General features: G+C 38.0%; 1 protein-coding gene across 2 annotated transcripts in view; it reads right to left on the bottom strand.

The window, feature by feature from the left end:
• Positions 1-16,331, bottom strand: part of LOC112163133 (splicing factor SWAP) — a 56,739-nt gene that overhangs the window by 29,558 nt on the left and 10,850 nt on the right. For both annotated transcript variants that reach the window (XM_024299333.2, XM_024299334.2), the window contains exons 5-13: positions 8,754-8,979; positions 8,511-8,611; positions 8,159-8,297; positions 4,243-4,498; positions 3,971-4,111; positions 3,796-3,889; positions 1,860-1,920; positions 1,045-1,148; positions 840-969 (exon numbers count right to left, since the gene is read on the bottom strand). In XM_024299333.2, coding sequence (XP_024155101.1) covers positions 840-969; positions 1,045-1,148; positions 1,860-1,920; positions 3,796-3,889; positions 3,971-4,111; positions 4,243-4,498; positions 8,159-8,297; positions 8,511-8,611; positions 8,754-8,979 — 1,252 coding nt within the window. The remainder of the gene's footprint in view (positions 1-839; positions 970-1,044; positions 1,149-1,859; positions 1,921-3,795; positions 3,890-3,970; positions 4,112-4,242; positions 4,499-8,158; positions 8,298-8,510; positions 8,612-8,753; positions 8,980-16,331) is intronic.

Here is a 16,331-nt window from a genome sequence, read left to right as displayed (position 1 = left end):
GCAACAAAATGTTATCAGTGCAATATTGTGATGTATACTTTAATTTGATATCTGCAATCAAAAGTTTTAAGTAGATTTGGCAAACTGAACACACTTCATGCAAGAGACACACAAGCACAAAAGAGATTGATTGACAGTAGTCTACAGCCAATCAGGACACAGAACACAGAGCACAGTAAAGAGAAAATAAAAAAATGCAAAATTAAAAAGACCCCACGAGGCAACAAAGCTGAACCACAACATACAGTGGAGCCGTTTATAAAAATGATGGAGCACTTTGTGGTTTGGAGTCATTCTCTCCGTTTGATCGTTTTTATTTTTCATTTGTTGGAAACAGGAAAAGATGAAAAGTGAGTGAGTTTTACTCAGAGTTATCACGAGATGTTGCAACCGAAATATCCATTAACAACGTGTTTGGATTACTGGAGAATATAAAGTGAAAGTGACGGAGTAAACTGCCGTCATGTAAAACAGCAGAGGAAGAAAACATTTGTAGTCCGTTTGCAGTCCTGATCCTTAACGTGTCTTTTTTCTTTCATTTTTTTAAACACTCAACTGAATGTTTTCATTATGATAAACATAAAAAGTGCTATATTATCATTCTAAGAGGTTCTTATTTTTGTTAATGTCCGAAAACATATTCTCAACGTAAAGTGCTTTAGTGAAAGTGACGTGACACCGACATAGCTACAGTAAAAGATGTTTTAGCGGAAGTGACGTGTGGCTCACGCCTGTGGCGTGAGCGGTGCAACAGAAAGACTTCATCATACAGAAAATGTAGCGACAAGCACGTTAGCCACTATAAAAATCCAAGAAAACAAATAAATTCCATAATTCACCTTGTTTTGCTTCCAGTTCCTCCAAACTGGGGCCGGCTCTCTTTTCGTCAGGTGTGGTCACTGGCACCGCCTCCTTCACGGCCATTTCAACACCGCTCATCACAGCCTCCAGACTTTCCTCCTCCAGCAACTTCAAACACAAATGTTCTGTTAAACACACTGCAACAACCAGAGGAAAACAAACAGAGAAAGGACACAAAAATACCTTGTCCTCGTCGGAGTCGTCATCCAGTCGCACTCGGTTCTTCTCCAAAGGAAGCAGGTCGTTTTCCTTGGGTTTGATGGCAAAACTGATGGGCGCGAAAGAGGCTGTGAAAACACAGGGAGAGGACGCTGAGTGCAAAGAGGATTGAGATGACCACAAGTAGGAGGAGGTCGACGGGCCTTTTGTTGACTTCAAAATAAAAGACTAAATAAGGCAAGTGTGGTTCAATCAGGTCAAAGCGATTATTCAGAAAGAACAGGGACACAAAGAATATAAAATATCACAAATATATTTTTTAAAACCAAAGAGCAAGAAAAGAAGAATAAAAGTGGTTTAAGCAGGAAACACATTTCCATTGTACTAACAAATGGAGCAGATACTCTGTTCCCTGAAGCAACAGCCTTAATGCAGAACCAACATCATTCTTGAAGCGAGCAGGATGCTTTACTTGTGTCCAATTCAGTTTGTTATTAGTTTCCTCCACCAGATTCACGATTGGTTGCATTCAAACAATCTATGTGCGAGCACGCTTTTATTTGCATGAAATGTCTGCGCGTGTTTATGGCTCCTGCCGGCGCAGAGGTAAGCAGTCTCATCTGCATAGACATTTGTGCTCTGATACCTTCACATAAAACTGTCCGCTTTAATAAAAACAGATTCATGCGCAAACGGATCCCGACGCAGCACAGAAAATGCAATAAAAGTCAACACACACTGATATAATCAGATACATGTTTGCTCACAGACGTACTTTTGCAGAAACCGCTCAAGAAAAGAGGGTTAAAATGCTAATGTGTTTGTGTGTGATGTGTTACCTTTCGACAGCTTTGACCCGTCGTCTGACTTGTCGGATTCAAGATCGTTTTCTTTTCCACTCTGAATAAAAAAAAAAAAAAGTGAACATTAATAGATTTATTTATATATTTATTTAAACATCCATCAGTTTGCTTCCTTTCAATAGAATGGCGTATGGATGGTGGTTACGCGTCTTTACTGTGTCACGTAATGGAGAAGTTTGATTGTTGGTCTCTCTATGTATAATGGAAGGAATTCGTACATAGAATTCTACCAAAATTTATGGTCAAAGGAGATCATACGGCGAGCTGGCTCACCTTTGTTCCTTTTTTAATTAAAGTTTTTTTTTTATAATTGTCATTTTACTATTTATTACACTACTTTTCCTTTTTTTGCTGTGAGTTTATTTGGATGGGCTAAGTGATCATTTTTTAATCAAAACATTTTATAATGATGCTTTGTTTGACACGATTATTATCAGGGCTGGGTTGATAAAATCGATTTGAGTTAAGCTTAACAAGTCAATAATCGATACATTAAAAAAAAGAGATCGATTTAACTTATACTCACAGGCATGACTTTTCCGAAATTCTTTTAAGGAAATATTTTTAAAGTAACCATTTTGCTAACACTTTCTTCTTTTTCTGGAATAAGATGTAATGCTGTAGCGCAATCGCCACCTAGTGGCCAAACTGAAACACCCTCATCCATCTAGTCTCTGAAACTTTAATCCATCAGAAAATCTGTGAAGGGAGCTGGAAGTCTGTGTTTTTAAAAGTGTGTTTTTAATGTTTTTACTATGTTCTTGAGGCCATTTTCTGATGATGGAGGACATGTACCATGAAAATTCTGGTCAAAATTACATTTCAGAGAATTTCTTATTCAAATTGTTGTGAATCGGGGGCAAATCAAAAAAAATGTATTTGTGATATAGAAACCCAAAGAAGAAGGGAACGGGGATGGGGTGCTCTGTGCCAGCAGTCCTGCCCACAACCTGGAGATGAATTTCTAATGAACAGCCACTCTGCAGAAATTATGTCCAACAAAACAAGTTTTTTGATTTTAGCTAAAAACGTAATCATTATTAAAAAAACACTGGGGAACGATTAGCTCAAAAGATGGTTGGAGTATTTGAAGACATGGGATTTAAAATATTATCAAGCATATTTAAGTTAATTATAACAACTTACCATAATTTTATGCATTTTTAAACATCTTAAATATTTGCTCACATGAAGCTATCAATACATTTATATAACTTATTTAGATTTCAAGATTAAGCAAACGAAGAAAATAAACATTCATAAATCAAGAAAGAAATAACTAGCAGTTGATAGCAAACAAAAAAAAAAAGTTCCTCTGAAAATAATTAAGAGTAAGTTTTAAATTGAAATGCCTGGTTTTAATCCTCCAGAGTGCACAGACACAGTTTTTACCCTCCATCGCGGTTGAATCAATATTCTTTATTCCTGTTTTGTTCTGCAGCATCTGTTCTTTGCGATGCAGCCTGTAGCTTACAACGACTGAATAAGATCACTGCAATTTTCTCTGTTGCTTGTAATGAGGGAAAAGTGAGACATTTTTCTGTCTGCTGCAGAACTAAGGACACGCCTGCTTTACTACCATCCCTTAACCTTATTCTTTTCCTTGAAATACAAGAGCTGTGGAAAATGGTTCATTTGTCTGTTTCAATCCATGAACTTGCTGGTTAGAATCAAATTCATTACCCGTTGCTACTCTTAATTTCAGGAATGCTGCTCTTCAAAGCACCTCACAAATCATTTCATAGATTCGTATTCTGAGGGCACGTGAGGTTCAGAGACCTCTAGAAGGGCCGAAGTGGAAAAACGGAAAAGGGGATGAGCCACTGACCGTAAATGACAGCCTTCCAATCAGCAGGTCATGAACCGCTAAACAAATCAAATGAATTGTACGGTTCTTGAACTGTAAATATACCTCTGACAAGCCTCTGCCCTCTTTTTGCATGAAGTAATTCTTCTTAAACTCATAATAGATGTTGTACTGATGCCAAGGCTGCAGAAAGTCGAACCTGCAGGGGACAGAACGAGTGAATATGCATGAGAGTGAAGCGCACGTAAGACAGGGTTTACAGAGAGCCCTGAACACTTACCGGGGATCGTTCTTGGCGCGGACGCTGGCCTCAAACTTTAGCCCGTTCCGGGCGACGTACTCAGCTAGCTTGTCGATGACGGGCTGGATGTCGGGTGGAGGAGGAACGATGGCTTGTGGTGCTGGTGTGGAGACTTTTGAGCTGTTAGAGGAAAGACCATCACTCATAACCACTCAACTTTAACAAATGAATGTACTATTTGAAAGATTTGTTTTGAAAAATATAGCCATGACCTATTTAAGGATTCAGTTGAAACCCACGGAGACTCCTACCTGGTCTCCGATACGCTGACGGGAGTCGTGGAGTTGGAGACTTGGAGGGGAGCTGCAGCAGCAGGAGCTGCCACTGTGACAGCTTCAGCGGGTGTAGGGGCCGCCCCGACCTGCTGCAAAGCTTCAGTAGAAGCGGGGGGTGCCATGGCACCAGAGGGCATGCTACTGTAGTATGCCGTGGCATCCACACCTGGGGGGGGAGGGGCAAAGCAGCACGACCCATCTGGTAGCATGTAGTAGCCGTAGTACATTACAGCTGCAGTCCATGTAAAACAAACAAAGACAAAAAAACATCACAAAAATGAATTCATTTCCCATGAATCATTCAGTAAATAGTTCTGAAAAACATGTTTTTCTTCTAAATCTGGTTTAGAAAAGGAATAATGGAGGAAGATCAAAAAAATGACATATTTACTTTTTGGTTTTCTGAGGGATGTAGAAGATATATACGTATCGAAAAATGGATCGGGCAGTGGGAGTAACATTAGTATCGGGTAGGGATGTAAAAAAATAAATTGAAAATTGATTAAGTAACTGAAGTATCGTTTGTTAACCAAAAGATATAAACAAGATTATGTTAGTTAAAAGGTATAAAATGATTGAAGAAGTAAATAATTGATTTCTGGCAGACTGCGGTTTCTCTGTTTTTTTCTACTGTCTTTGTTTTTTGTTTTTTTTTATTGTACATGCGATGCAAACAATAAGACCTCCAATCATAAGCTTGCTTTTTCCACCTCAATAAATCTCTGTCAAATGCCATGCATTGTTATTTATAGCTTTAAATACCATATGAATGAGAAATATCTAGATTTGAGCATGTTTAGTAAAAGAATCTGTAAAAGTATAGACAAAAAGTTAGTTGAATCCTTTATGTATCGATTTGTGGACCATGTTTTGAGATGCATATCAAATCATGTGAGAGGTAAAGATACACACCCCTAAAAAATAAATATTTGGTCTTCCACATAGGGGTGTAGGAAAATCTCGATTCCATGAAATTTCGCGATACTTAATTTGACGATACTTGCATCGATTTCAAATGCTGCCAATGCGATTTTAATAACCTATTTATAAGTAAACATGTAGTTACTTTTGTTTTCCACTTAATTAAACCTCCAACCAGCAGAATGGCACATTGAGCCTCCTGGAGCAGCTTTACCTCGCAGCAAAACGAAACAAGATTTAGCGATCTTGTGATAGTCGTGAACCTGATGTGAACTTTGAGACTTGTATTTGTTGTCATAACATAGCGGAATGAGACATTTACAACTTCAAGTGAGACCAGATGTATTGTATCGTCTCGTGACATACGTATTGTGATATGTATCGTATCGCCAGACTCTTGCCAATACACACTCCTACTTCCACAAGTCTTAACACTGGATAAAAACATGACAAAAATACCAAGAATACTTTTTTCTTTAAACATTCACCGATTATCACATTTGAAGTCTAAAGATATTTAAACTAGATGGGTCTTTCATTTGGTAAAGCTTCAAACAAGCCATATTTCTTCACCCTTCCAAACGGTCAAATATCTAACATCAAACTGGTAGCCTTTAAATTCTGACATGGCGCCCTCAAATTGGACTCTTGTGGTGCATTTTATGGAAAATTGAAACTTGTTCCAATCCAGTGAAATGACAAACCAGTATAAACACGTTTGGAAATGGCCTTAACAACTGTTCGCAGGTGGGCGGGCAACAACATTTGGCTTTCTAAGCTCATTACTGATATTGCTCCTCTTGTACATTATGCTAATAACAAAGTGAACATTCCAGACAACCACCCTGCCAAAGGCCTTTTTATAGAGGTATTAAAAATCAAACAATGATCAGTTAATCAGGCGGATTTCATTTGCAGTGTCTGGCTGCTGCACAGCTTCCTTGTGTACTTTTATGGTCACAACTTATTTATGTTTTAATATACTTAGACTGGAATGTTTCTGTGCAGCTCCTATCTCTTCATGTTGCCCTTTTAAAAAAGACTTTAAAATAGAAGTCACATTCTGAAAACTCATGAAGTCACATTTTGAAATTGTTTTACAGCCATCATTTGAAATAGATTTACACCTTAAAGACCCTTTCATATGAAAATGGTGTTTTTAACATGTTCTTGTAGTATTTTGATCGAGATCTATGAAGAAAATTAAGCTCAAAATTGCATTTGCAACTATTTATTTACTCAAATTGTTGTAATTCGAGAACAGAGAAAAAATACTGTTTAAAAAAAGAACTTTTTTGTGATGTAGAAAATACGTTGCATGGGCCACAGGCTCCCTGGCTCCGCCCCATTCTGATGCATCCACTTCCAGATAAATAGATCCATGAATGTCTTTGTTTTCCTCGTCTGAGCTGACATCTGCTCCGATTTTGCTCACCATTTTTGCTGCACCTCTGATCTTATGTTGGGGTGTTATAGGTAAAGTTAAAGGTGAAGGGAAGCGGGGTGGGGTTGCTTTGCGCCAATGATCCCACCCACAACTCAAAGATGAATTTCTTATTAACTACTGCCGCTCTGCAGAAACTTTGTCCAAAAAAACGACAAAAGTTTTTGGATTTGGGCAAAAATAAAAAAAATAAAAAAAAACCTCCAGCATATATGAAAAGACCCCTAGGTACACTTTTAAAATAGTTGAGAAGGTGATCAAAGTGTGACTTTACGGGAAAACACAGAAAACTGTATTTGGAATATTGAAGTGACACGTCAAAGGAAGCTTCTATTTATACTTTATATTTTGTGTAAACACCAAAGAACAGGAGTTAAACCAACAAGACTCCGATTGACAAATGCTTTTCCACTCCATCTACACTAGGGGGCCCCAACCATGGAGAAGTGTACCCGTCCGGGGATAACTTGGCACTGGGCCACGGAAGAAATCGTTTTTTCATACCTTATTTTGTCTTCATTTTGAGTCTCAACAATATGTTTTTCTGAAAAATAACCAATTCTCTCAGCGACACCTTTGAGCACTTGAGCTGTAAAGTTTGGTCAGGGAAGCCAAATGACTACGTCTGAACGATCTTTTAATTTGAAAAATATTTTGGTTTAGAAGAAGACAGGATTCTCTTGGTTACATTTAATTCACTTGGGCACTAAAAGCGGTGGCGTGCAACACAACAAAAGTTGCATGTGGAAGATTTCTTTGCAAATGTATAAGAGATAAACAGACGGAAAGGGTACTGTTACTTTGTCATTGGATCGTACTAATCCTGTGCTTTTATTATTAATTTTGTTTATTACAAGGCTTAAAAATGCCTAAAATAAAAATTTCCTGCTATGATTAACACTTTATTCTAAGTATTTTAATACTGGTTTAGAACCTTGAAGAAAGCCTAATATTCTTTGCTGTAAAACAACGTTATTTAATATGCGCATCCATAAATGCTTGTGAGCGTGTGTATTGGGTCCTTTAATCCTTATAGTGTCTCAGCTGAGGTCACAGAAAGCCCTTGAATTTATGTTATCACCTATGACCAGAATTCATAAAAGTCACCCATAAAACTTCGAAAAAATGTGAAACCAACTGCATTTACAAGAACATGTAAAGATAGATTTCTGAATGCCTGAATCAAAAGGTTTTTCTTCAGACATCTTGGGCTCTGACTGATTTAGAAGAAGTAAGATCTTCTTTCTATTTAAGTCTGAGCCCAGCTTCAGGGCAGGATATCTGTGAGCTGATTCGGGTCAAGTACTGCTGCTCAGGAGATCTACTCTGTCATGGAATACAGGAAACCTAATACTAGGTGAGAAACTAGGAGTCCTGATAGAAACCAAACGGTCGTATGAAAAGCTCAATCAAAAGTCATGCAAAGCTGTTTTGGAATCTGTAATTGATAATCTAGACAAAATGCATATGATATAATATGATAGCTTCTCCCAGAATCTGTTTGATAAAAACAGAGGATATGCTCACGCTCAGCAGAATACTGGATGGGTGTGCTGGCTGGAGCCTCTTCTGTTTTGGGTTCTGCTGGTGCCAGTCCGTTTCTTTCCTGCTGAGCTTTCCGAACGAGTGCAGCCAGCGGATGATCGGGGTCCATCACTTTGAGAGGCTGTAAAAGAATTGGACCTTTCAAGTCGAGCTTGACAGTAAAGATCTTCTCAAAGGATTACGTAAAGAGAGCAAACGGAGACTATTAAAACTGGAAGTTTGTTACAGAAGAGATCACAAAGACACCATAAAACACTCATCAGGAATAAATATGTCTAAACTCTAAATAAAGAGGAAACAATAGCAGATCAGGAAGTTTATTTATTCATATTACCTTTGTAAGCTCTTCCAGGCGGGAGCACTTTTTGGGGGCAAAAAGACTAGGATGGAGGTAGTTTCCATCACAATCATCATCGGAATCATCAGAATCTGACTCTAGTTTTATAAAAAAAAAAAAAAGAATGAATGAATAGAAAAGTTTTAAGCTAATTTAAATGTTTTATTCTACAAACAAAAACAGAACGTTAAATGAATACTAAAACAGAAAATCGATTGAGTGGAAGCTTCTAGAACTTACCCTGCGATTGTTCTTGCTTCCCAGCAGAGGCCACTTTGTATTTGCCGTCCTTCATGGCCTTCAGGATGTGCTTGTAATAAGGGTTCAGGTAATGGTCAAAGCGCAGGAAGTCAAATTGGGAATTACCAGCCTGCTTTGCTTTCAGCACGATCTCAAACTGAGCTCCCTGCTGACACACAAAGTTGGCTGTCCTCTCAATAATGTTGTGGGTCTTCACAGTCGCTGGCTAGGGAAAAAACAAAACAAAAAAAAACCCAGAGTGTTAAAGCAAACGATCACTAAGATACAAAAAAACCTGTGATTAACCGAAGGACACAGCCATTTAGCGTTTCAACATTTCCACGTTAAGAGCCCTTATGCTTTACTGTGATGAAATTATTTCTGAGAAATCAGAACAAGACATATCCCTTTTGTAATTATAGCAACCCTTAAGCCCTTTGAGTGATTCATCCTCATCATTAGTCAGTAAAGAGCAAAGAGTGGCAATCTCCAAAACACAGCCGATGCCTCATCAAAATGAAGGTCATTTGAAATGTTTGTCATCAGTCCTGCTGAATTATTCCATTGTCCAACGATGAGATGGCTTCTTTACCTTTCGGCTACTCCCTTAAGGAGTTGACACAGAAAATCATCCGCCTATATATGTGTCCATATCCTCAGCGATTTCCTCACTCATGTCCTTGGACTACATCCATGAACCTCCTCTTTGGTCTTCCTCTGGGTTTCTTGCCTGGCACCTCCAACTATATAACTGTTCATCTTTCAATGTGTCCAAACATCTTTATCTGCTTCATTGCATTTATCTCCAAAAGATCTAACATGAGCTGTTCCTCTGATAGATTCAATCCTGATTCTATTTATCCTCTATACTTAAAGTATAGATGTCTATAATGCTCTGCTGGTTAAGGCTGGATATTGCCAATAATTTCCAGAATCAATTCGTCTTTTGTTTTTTTTCTTCGATCCACTCAATTCAAATCGATTCAATTCAATTTTATGTTTACACGGTTTACACATTTAGACACATTTGTTTAGAAATGCATTCATAATCTATATATGTTTTGGAGATTTTCATATTAATCTGATACAGTTCACACACTATAAATGTATTAGTGAAATTATAATGAGATTGTTAACACCATACAGTGTTACACTGTTTCTCAAATGGAGAAGCTCCAACAATTGTTCTGCCTCTCCTGGTAGGCTTTTCAGTTTGGCCACTAGGTGGCAATCACGCTATAGCATTGCACCATAATCCAGAAGAAGAAAGTATAAGCAAAAAACTGTGTTTCAGACCACAACTGGTTACTCTACAAAAATTTCCTTCAAAGAGTTTGGGAAGTTGATGCCTGTGAGTTTATAAATACGTTCATTTAGTCAGCAATGTATGTTTAGGTCAACCAAGTGTTAGCATTAGCCATCCTATGGGAAATCCCATTATACGTTAGCATCAAGCTAGCAGAATTTAGTGTTATGCATTAGATTGATCTCTACTTTTATGGATCCATTATTGATCTATAAAACTTAGATCGATTCAGATCCATTAATTGATTTTATCAACCCAGCCCTACTGCTGGTGTTTAAATTTTAAATTAAAAATGTTTAATCAGCAGCTGGATGGCCACATGGAGGACTACTGCATGAGAAACAGGATTCTTTTCATAAGGGGCACGATGAGCTTACTCCAGTGTTCCACTACTGCCTTATTTTGTAGTAACGGGGGTTTCATTGTACCAGTCCCTAGCCTGTATAGAATACCAGGTTTTGTCAAGGAGGGGATCCAGCGTAAAACTCCCCTAACAATTATCAAGTGGTGAAAAGTAAAAATACTTTTCATTGTTCAAAATAGCATGAGCAATCAGGAATTTATCAGCATTGCATAACAATTTTTCTAGATAAATACTAAAATCATACCACAGGACTCATAACAGGCTTCTTTTTTTTTTCCAAGAAAAGCTCAAGGATAGTGCGCTTAATCTCACGATAATTTAACTAATGAGGATGATGAAGTTTAGTGCAAGAATAAAACCAAATTGGGTATAATTGGATTTATGGGTTGATAATGACAACAAATTTAAGAGGACAAGATTTATGACTATGAAATCAGATCATGATTAATTAATGAAGATGCCTGTACTGTTAAGACTATCTACCAGTCGACCTATCATGCAACTAAGTAGTGTGAGAGCAGTCCAGTTTGTTGTTTATCCCCTATATTGATTCTTCCCTCAGTGACTGCACACCCAAACTTGAAGAGACATTTATGAAGTTTAACAACTATCATCAATTAGATAATACCATCAGCAGTGCACATCATAAAAAAATGACCATCTTGCAATTTGTTAAAATAAGAATGTTCATCACTGGGGCAAAAGAGGTGAGCAGTTTATGCATCTAAAAATCCCTCCTTCAGATAACCTGCTGTGGTTGCCATACATCTGTATCTTGGACAAAACACCTCACAGCTTTATTAGAACATTTTTATGAGCAATCAGATGTTAACGTCTAGTTTTAGTAAGCTCCTAAAGAAGAGAAACAGAAGGCATCCTCACTGGAGACGTGACAAACTGGCATGGATGTGCATGCCTCACTTGCTTCTGCAGGAGATGATTAAAACTGTCCAGAGAATCGCTGATGTATTTGGCTCCTAAAAATCATTGCGCATGTTAGTGCTCTTGCATATTAGGCTAATAAACATTTGACTGCTCTAGTCCATCACAGTGCCAAAACCACAGCTTTTACAGGAGCGTCAGGGATTAACTGCATTCGGCCAATCAGGTGCATTTAATTTTCAGTATGATGTATTTATAAGTAATTACCTGTGGTTGAGAAAGAGTAAACCGACTTCTGATTTAATGTCTATTAAGCTTTGCAGATGTTGGAGTGATGTTTCCACAGGGTTCAAAAGTTGTTTACAAGGAAATCTCAACAGTGACAATAAGCTTCACAAGCTGCTGTCTGGTATAGGTTTAAGGTATTGGTAGCTGTACTTAAGAGACTGCATAATCTGGATTCAACTGACCATAATATTAAGCCATTATTTCTTCATTTTTAAAAGTTATTTTTGGTGTGGAATGATCTCATTTTGAAATTTAGTGTTTACTGATTTTAGACATTTCACTGTATCACACAGCGTAGCATATTCAAGGTGAAGTAGGTTTACTGGAGGTTATAGGTGTTAGTTGCCATAAAGCAGAGTGGAAGCAGTGATTGTGTGGTTCGATGGAGAATCGATACCATGATCAAAATGGGACCCTACTATACGTAAGGTTAAATTATCTGAGTTATGTTACAACTCAGAGTTTAAAACGGCTACACCAAGAAAATGTCAGAAATTTCCTTTTATATGTAATTAACATTACTATACGCAATTTTCTGAGAAATAAATGAATGCGTATAGAAAAATCTTCAAAACTGTCTTAAAGTTGTGTCATTAGTTCTAGCCTTACAGACTTCATTAGGGGTGTTGCGGATCACAAAACTCACGGTTCGGATCGTGTCACGGTTTTAGGGTCACGGTTCGGATCACTTTTCGGATCAGTAAAAAGTTAAAAAAAAAAAACAACAAAAAAAACACCACCACCAACAACAACAACAACAACAACAACAACAACAACATGAAAGCTAAATTAATTTTTGGAAACGTTTCAAATCATACATTCAAAATGAATATAAAGTACTTCCCTTACACAAAAGTTCAAAACCTTTGCTCACTGAGGCCTATTTATTAAAACAAAAAATCTTTAAAGTTTGAACACAAGCAAAATGCTAAAACTTGTAGTTTCTGAATACATACAAATCTACAAAAACAGAGAAAAGAATGCTTAAAAATAGTTTTGAAAATACCAAATCTATCTGGTGTTCACTTGAAATACAAATGTTCTGATCCCACTCGCCAAATGGGGACATTTAAATATTTAAAATAATAATAATTATCTGTAAAACGTGGCACTGTTGCACCCGCTTTTCCTGGTGATCTTTTTGGCTTGCCATAAAATCATGTCCATTACGGATGTATTCTTTGAATCCAGAAATTGAAACGTGTACTGATGCTTTTATTCAGGTCTTAACATTAAATAAACCTGATATCTATCCATCCGCGTCAAGTTGAGTAAAGTTTGTGACGGAAGCTGCAGGGTTTTTCCTGGCTTAAAATAAGGTGGTGGTGTCTCGTGGGGACTTCAGATTTGTATACCTTAACAAGTTTATTTTATTATTATTATTATGTAACTTTATTGAACATTCTTTCAATTTACATATTTTACTATAGATCACCTCATTATAAAACAGAAATGTAACTAACAAGCCTAATTTTGATACACAATAAAACAACAAATTATTCTAGTTTGAAGCTCCATACAAAAGCTTCAGAAGAAACCCTCAAATTCATGGCCCCGCCCCCTTGTCCGTTTACGAGCACTCTCTCCTTTCCGCGCGGCAATAGACAGACTGTCTCCTTTTTTCTTTTTTCACGGAGGTTCTCCTCTAAATCAGGTGTTTAAACTCCTGATTTTAAAGCGTGTCTTCTCTCCCTTAAACTCTGTGGGTCTGACGGTAACAAACAGCTGTGGAAGAATAGTCCAGTCGGACCGAACCATTTTCAATTTAGAGGAAGGGGGGTCCACAGACGATGTTTCCAAAACAAAATATATAATTATTGTTACCTTGACATTAAAATCAAAATATTTGCGATGATATATTGGTTATTGGTTTACTGAAATTATTTTTTCTGTTGTATCATTTTGTCATCATTCGGGTCTCCGTGGACCCTCTCTCAGTCTGGGCTCCTAGAATCAGCCACATCCCCCCTTTTCCAGGAGCTGGTGGCGGCCGACACCAAATTCTCTATGCAGGAAAAGCTCTGAAAGCTCCGCCCACACGCAGCGGGAGATTCAGGAACAGACTTTAAGAAATAACCGTGAAGCTGTTACTTCAGCGCTGGTCAAAACAAAGAGGATTTACAGGAATTTGACAGAATTTCATTGATGTGAACGGACAATTGGTTTAAATTATGAGAGCCCGAGGTGTGTGCGCTCGCTGGGGGTGGGGGTCGGAGTGGTCCGCGGTACACACGTGTCCCGAACCGTGGCTTCTGATCCGTACGGACCACGGATAATCCGTGATCCGCAACACCCCTAGACTTCATACTTGAAACAGTCTGCCACTCGTGCAAGTAGCTTCATTGTTCTTCAAAACTGTATCAACACAATAGAAAATCCATTGTTACAACTTTGCTTTTATTATTATTTGGGATGAGAATTATATTACTTTTTGCTTTAATCTTCAAATCTATGTCATTTACTACTGTTACAAGTTGTGGAGGGCAATATGACGATACGAATCGTGTGGGCGATAGAAAAATGTTTACCGTGCCATTTCGATCTCTGGTAAGTTTGTACTCTTGGGTAGTTTCCTCATAAACTACCCTTCCTTTCATTCTGACAAAAGGCTGTGTCACACTGCCGCTGGGTTAAAATTTGTGCATTGTCAACAAATGAAATTTCGGTCTTTCGTAATACTTGTATGATATCCATAATTCATAAGTGTTTCTTGTGTTCGTCATTCATCGATGTGTGCAGATGTCCGTTGTGGGTTTTTGCCAGTTAGAAATTTTTAATCTGAGTTTATGCATAGTTTATGTAGTTTATCTGCAATTATTACTTAAATCTTACGCGATTGTTGGGAGATACATTAGCAAACTTATGGCATTCCATGACCGTCCCACGTCTGTCTAACAGACTTCTTAACTCATCCACCATTGATGTATAACTTTAAAATTGTATAAACGGTGGAACATATCACACTAAATGTACTCAAATTGATGCATAAATCACTGATGAATTACATATAAAAAGAAAAAATCACGCACGACTCACGTATTCTGTGAGGTGTTTAAATCCACCGATCTTTCACCCTTCCAGCAGTCTATACAGAGTGGGGGTCGAGTCTCTCACAGGGCCATACTCGACGTTGCATGGAAGGTGGACGGCTACGGCAGGCATGGATACGACTTTGGACATGCGCTGGGGCCTTCCTGTGAAACCATGCTAGCTGCGGCTCCCGCCAGGGGTCCCCTGTCTCGGAGGGGCCCCCCTTGGCAGGCTGACTCAGCTAGCACCAATCAGCTGACTAAGAACTGGAGCAGACCAGGGGAATCTGACTGTTTAATGAAGCACGGGTTTATATGTTCTTTGCAAGGTTAATTTATACTTCTTCCATTGTTTAAACACACCTGTGAAATTTCACACAAGACTACAACTTGTCTCACTTTTTCCACATATATTCAACATACGTAGTAAAAGTGTGACATTCCCTTGAGGAATAACTGCATTTGTAGATGTTTAATTTCTAGTCACAAGTTATGAGAAAGTTGCATTTAATTAAGCAAACTAATCAAACTAGCAGTAAAATTATGGTACCTAAATAAATAATCCATGAAACTACAAATACCACTGGTTATTAGCATAAAACATACATATGCTGTGATTCAAGAACAAGATAATAAAATAAAATGTATTTTTATTTTGAGGGGGGGGGGGAATCCAACAGCCAAAGAGATTTATAAACACTTTACACAATAGTTTCAATTATTTTTTTCCTTTTTTTTGTTGATTAAATTCAATTCTGATAGTCATCAAGCTGAATGTTTGTACAACAGACAGAGGATGCTTGTAAAATAGGAGAAAGCGGTGTATTACTTGAAGAAGTTTAAGTGTCTTGTCAGCGTTTGCAGAAAGATGCTGAATGTTTTCTACAAGTCTGTGATGAAGAGGGCCTTTTAACACGCTGTCATGTAATAGGGCCGCAGCACTGATGCCACACATGCAGTTTTGCTGAGGACAGCCCTGGAACCACACAGCTGACTGTGCAAGTCTTTGAGCAGTTGACCTTTGTTTTAAGTGACAAAGTATTACAGATAATTTGCACAAAGTATTAAAACAACAGAGGATCTTCCATTTGAGGGTTTTCTTTGGTCCACAAAAACAACAAAAACCAGTATAGGAGCTTATTCTTGTTTTCCGGGACCGTATGAAACAATTTTGACTTTATGGACATACACTTTGCACTCCCACTGATTCATTTCTCACTGAGGATCAATAAGGTACTAATATGTAGGTACTATTGCTTTTATGACCATATCAGAGCGAACAGAAGTCATTGTGGGAACAGTAGTGCTGTTAAAACTCCTTATTTATGTGATTGCAACTACAAAAATGAAGAAATATGACAATGTGAATGTTGCGTTCTGTAATACCTCAGGTTTAAACATTTGGACTACGGTCACATATTAAGAAATAACAACAAGCGGCAACCAAAATGCAAGTTTTTTAGAAAATTTGCAGGTGGCCACACAGCAGCATTTGTAATCATGAGGGGGAGTCACATTTTTATATGTTGCGTGGCAGCAGATAACGTTTTTGGAAAAAGCTTAAAATCCAAGGCAACTGGATGATTTTTATACATAGGTCATTGGGCACTCTAGCACTGGATTGCCACCTGCCTATCACTGGACTACCTCCGCCTGTCACTGGATTGTCACCCGCCTGTCACTGGACTAAATCCCGCCTGTCACTGGAT

This window comes from Oryzias melastigma, linkage group LG12 (genome assembly GCF_002922805.2).
Source record: "Oryzias melastigma strain HK-1 linkage group LG12, ASM292280v2, whole genome shotgun sequence".
Classification (NCBI taxonomy): Eukaryota; Metazoa; Chordata; class Actinopteri; order Beloniformes; family Adrianichthyidae; genus Oryzias; species Oryzias melastigma.
This window is presented reverse-complemented; position numbering and strand designations above follow the sequence as displayed.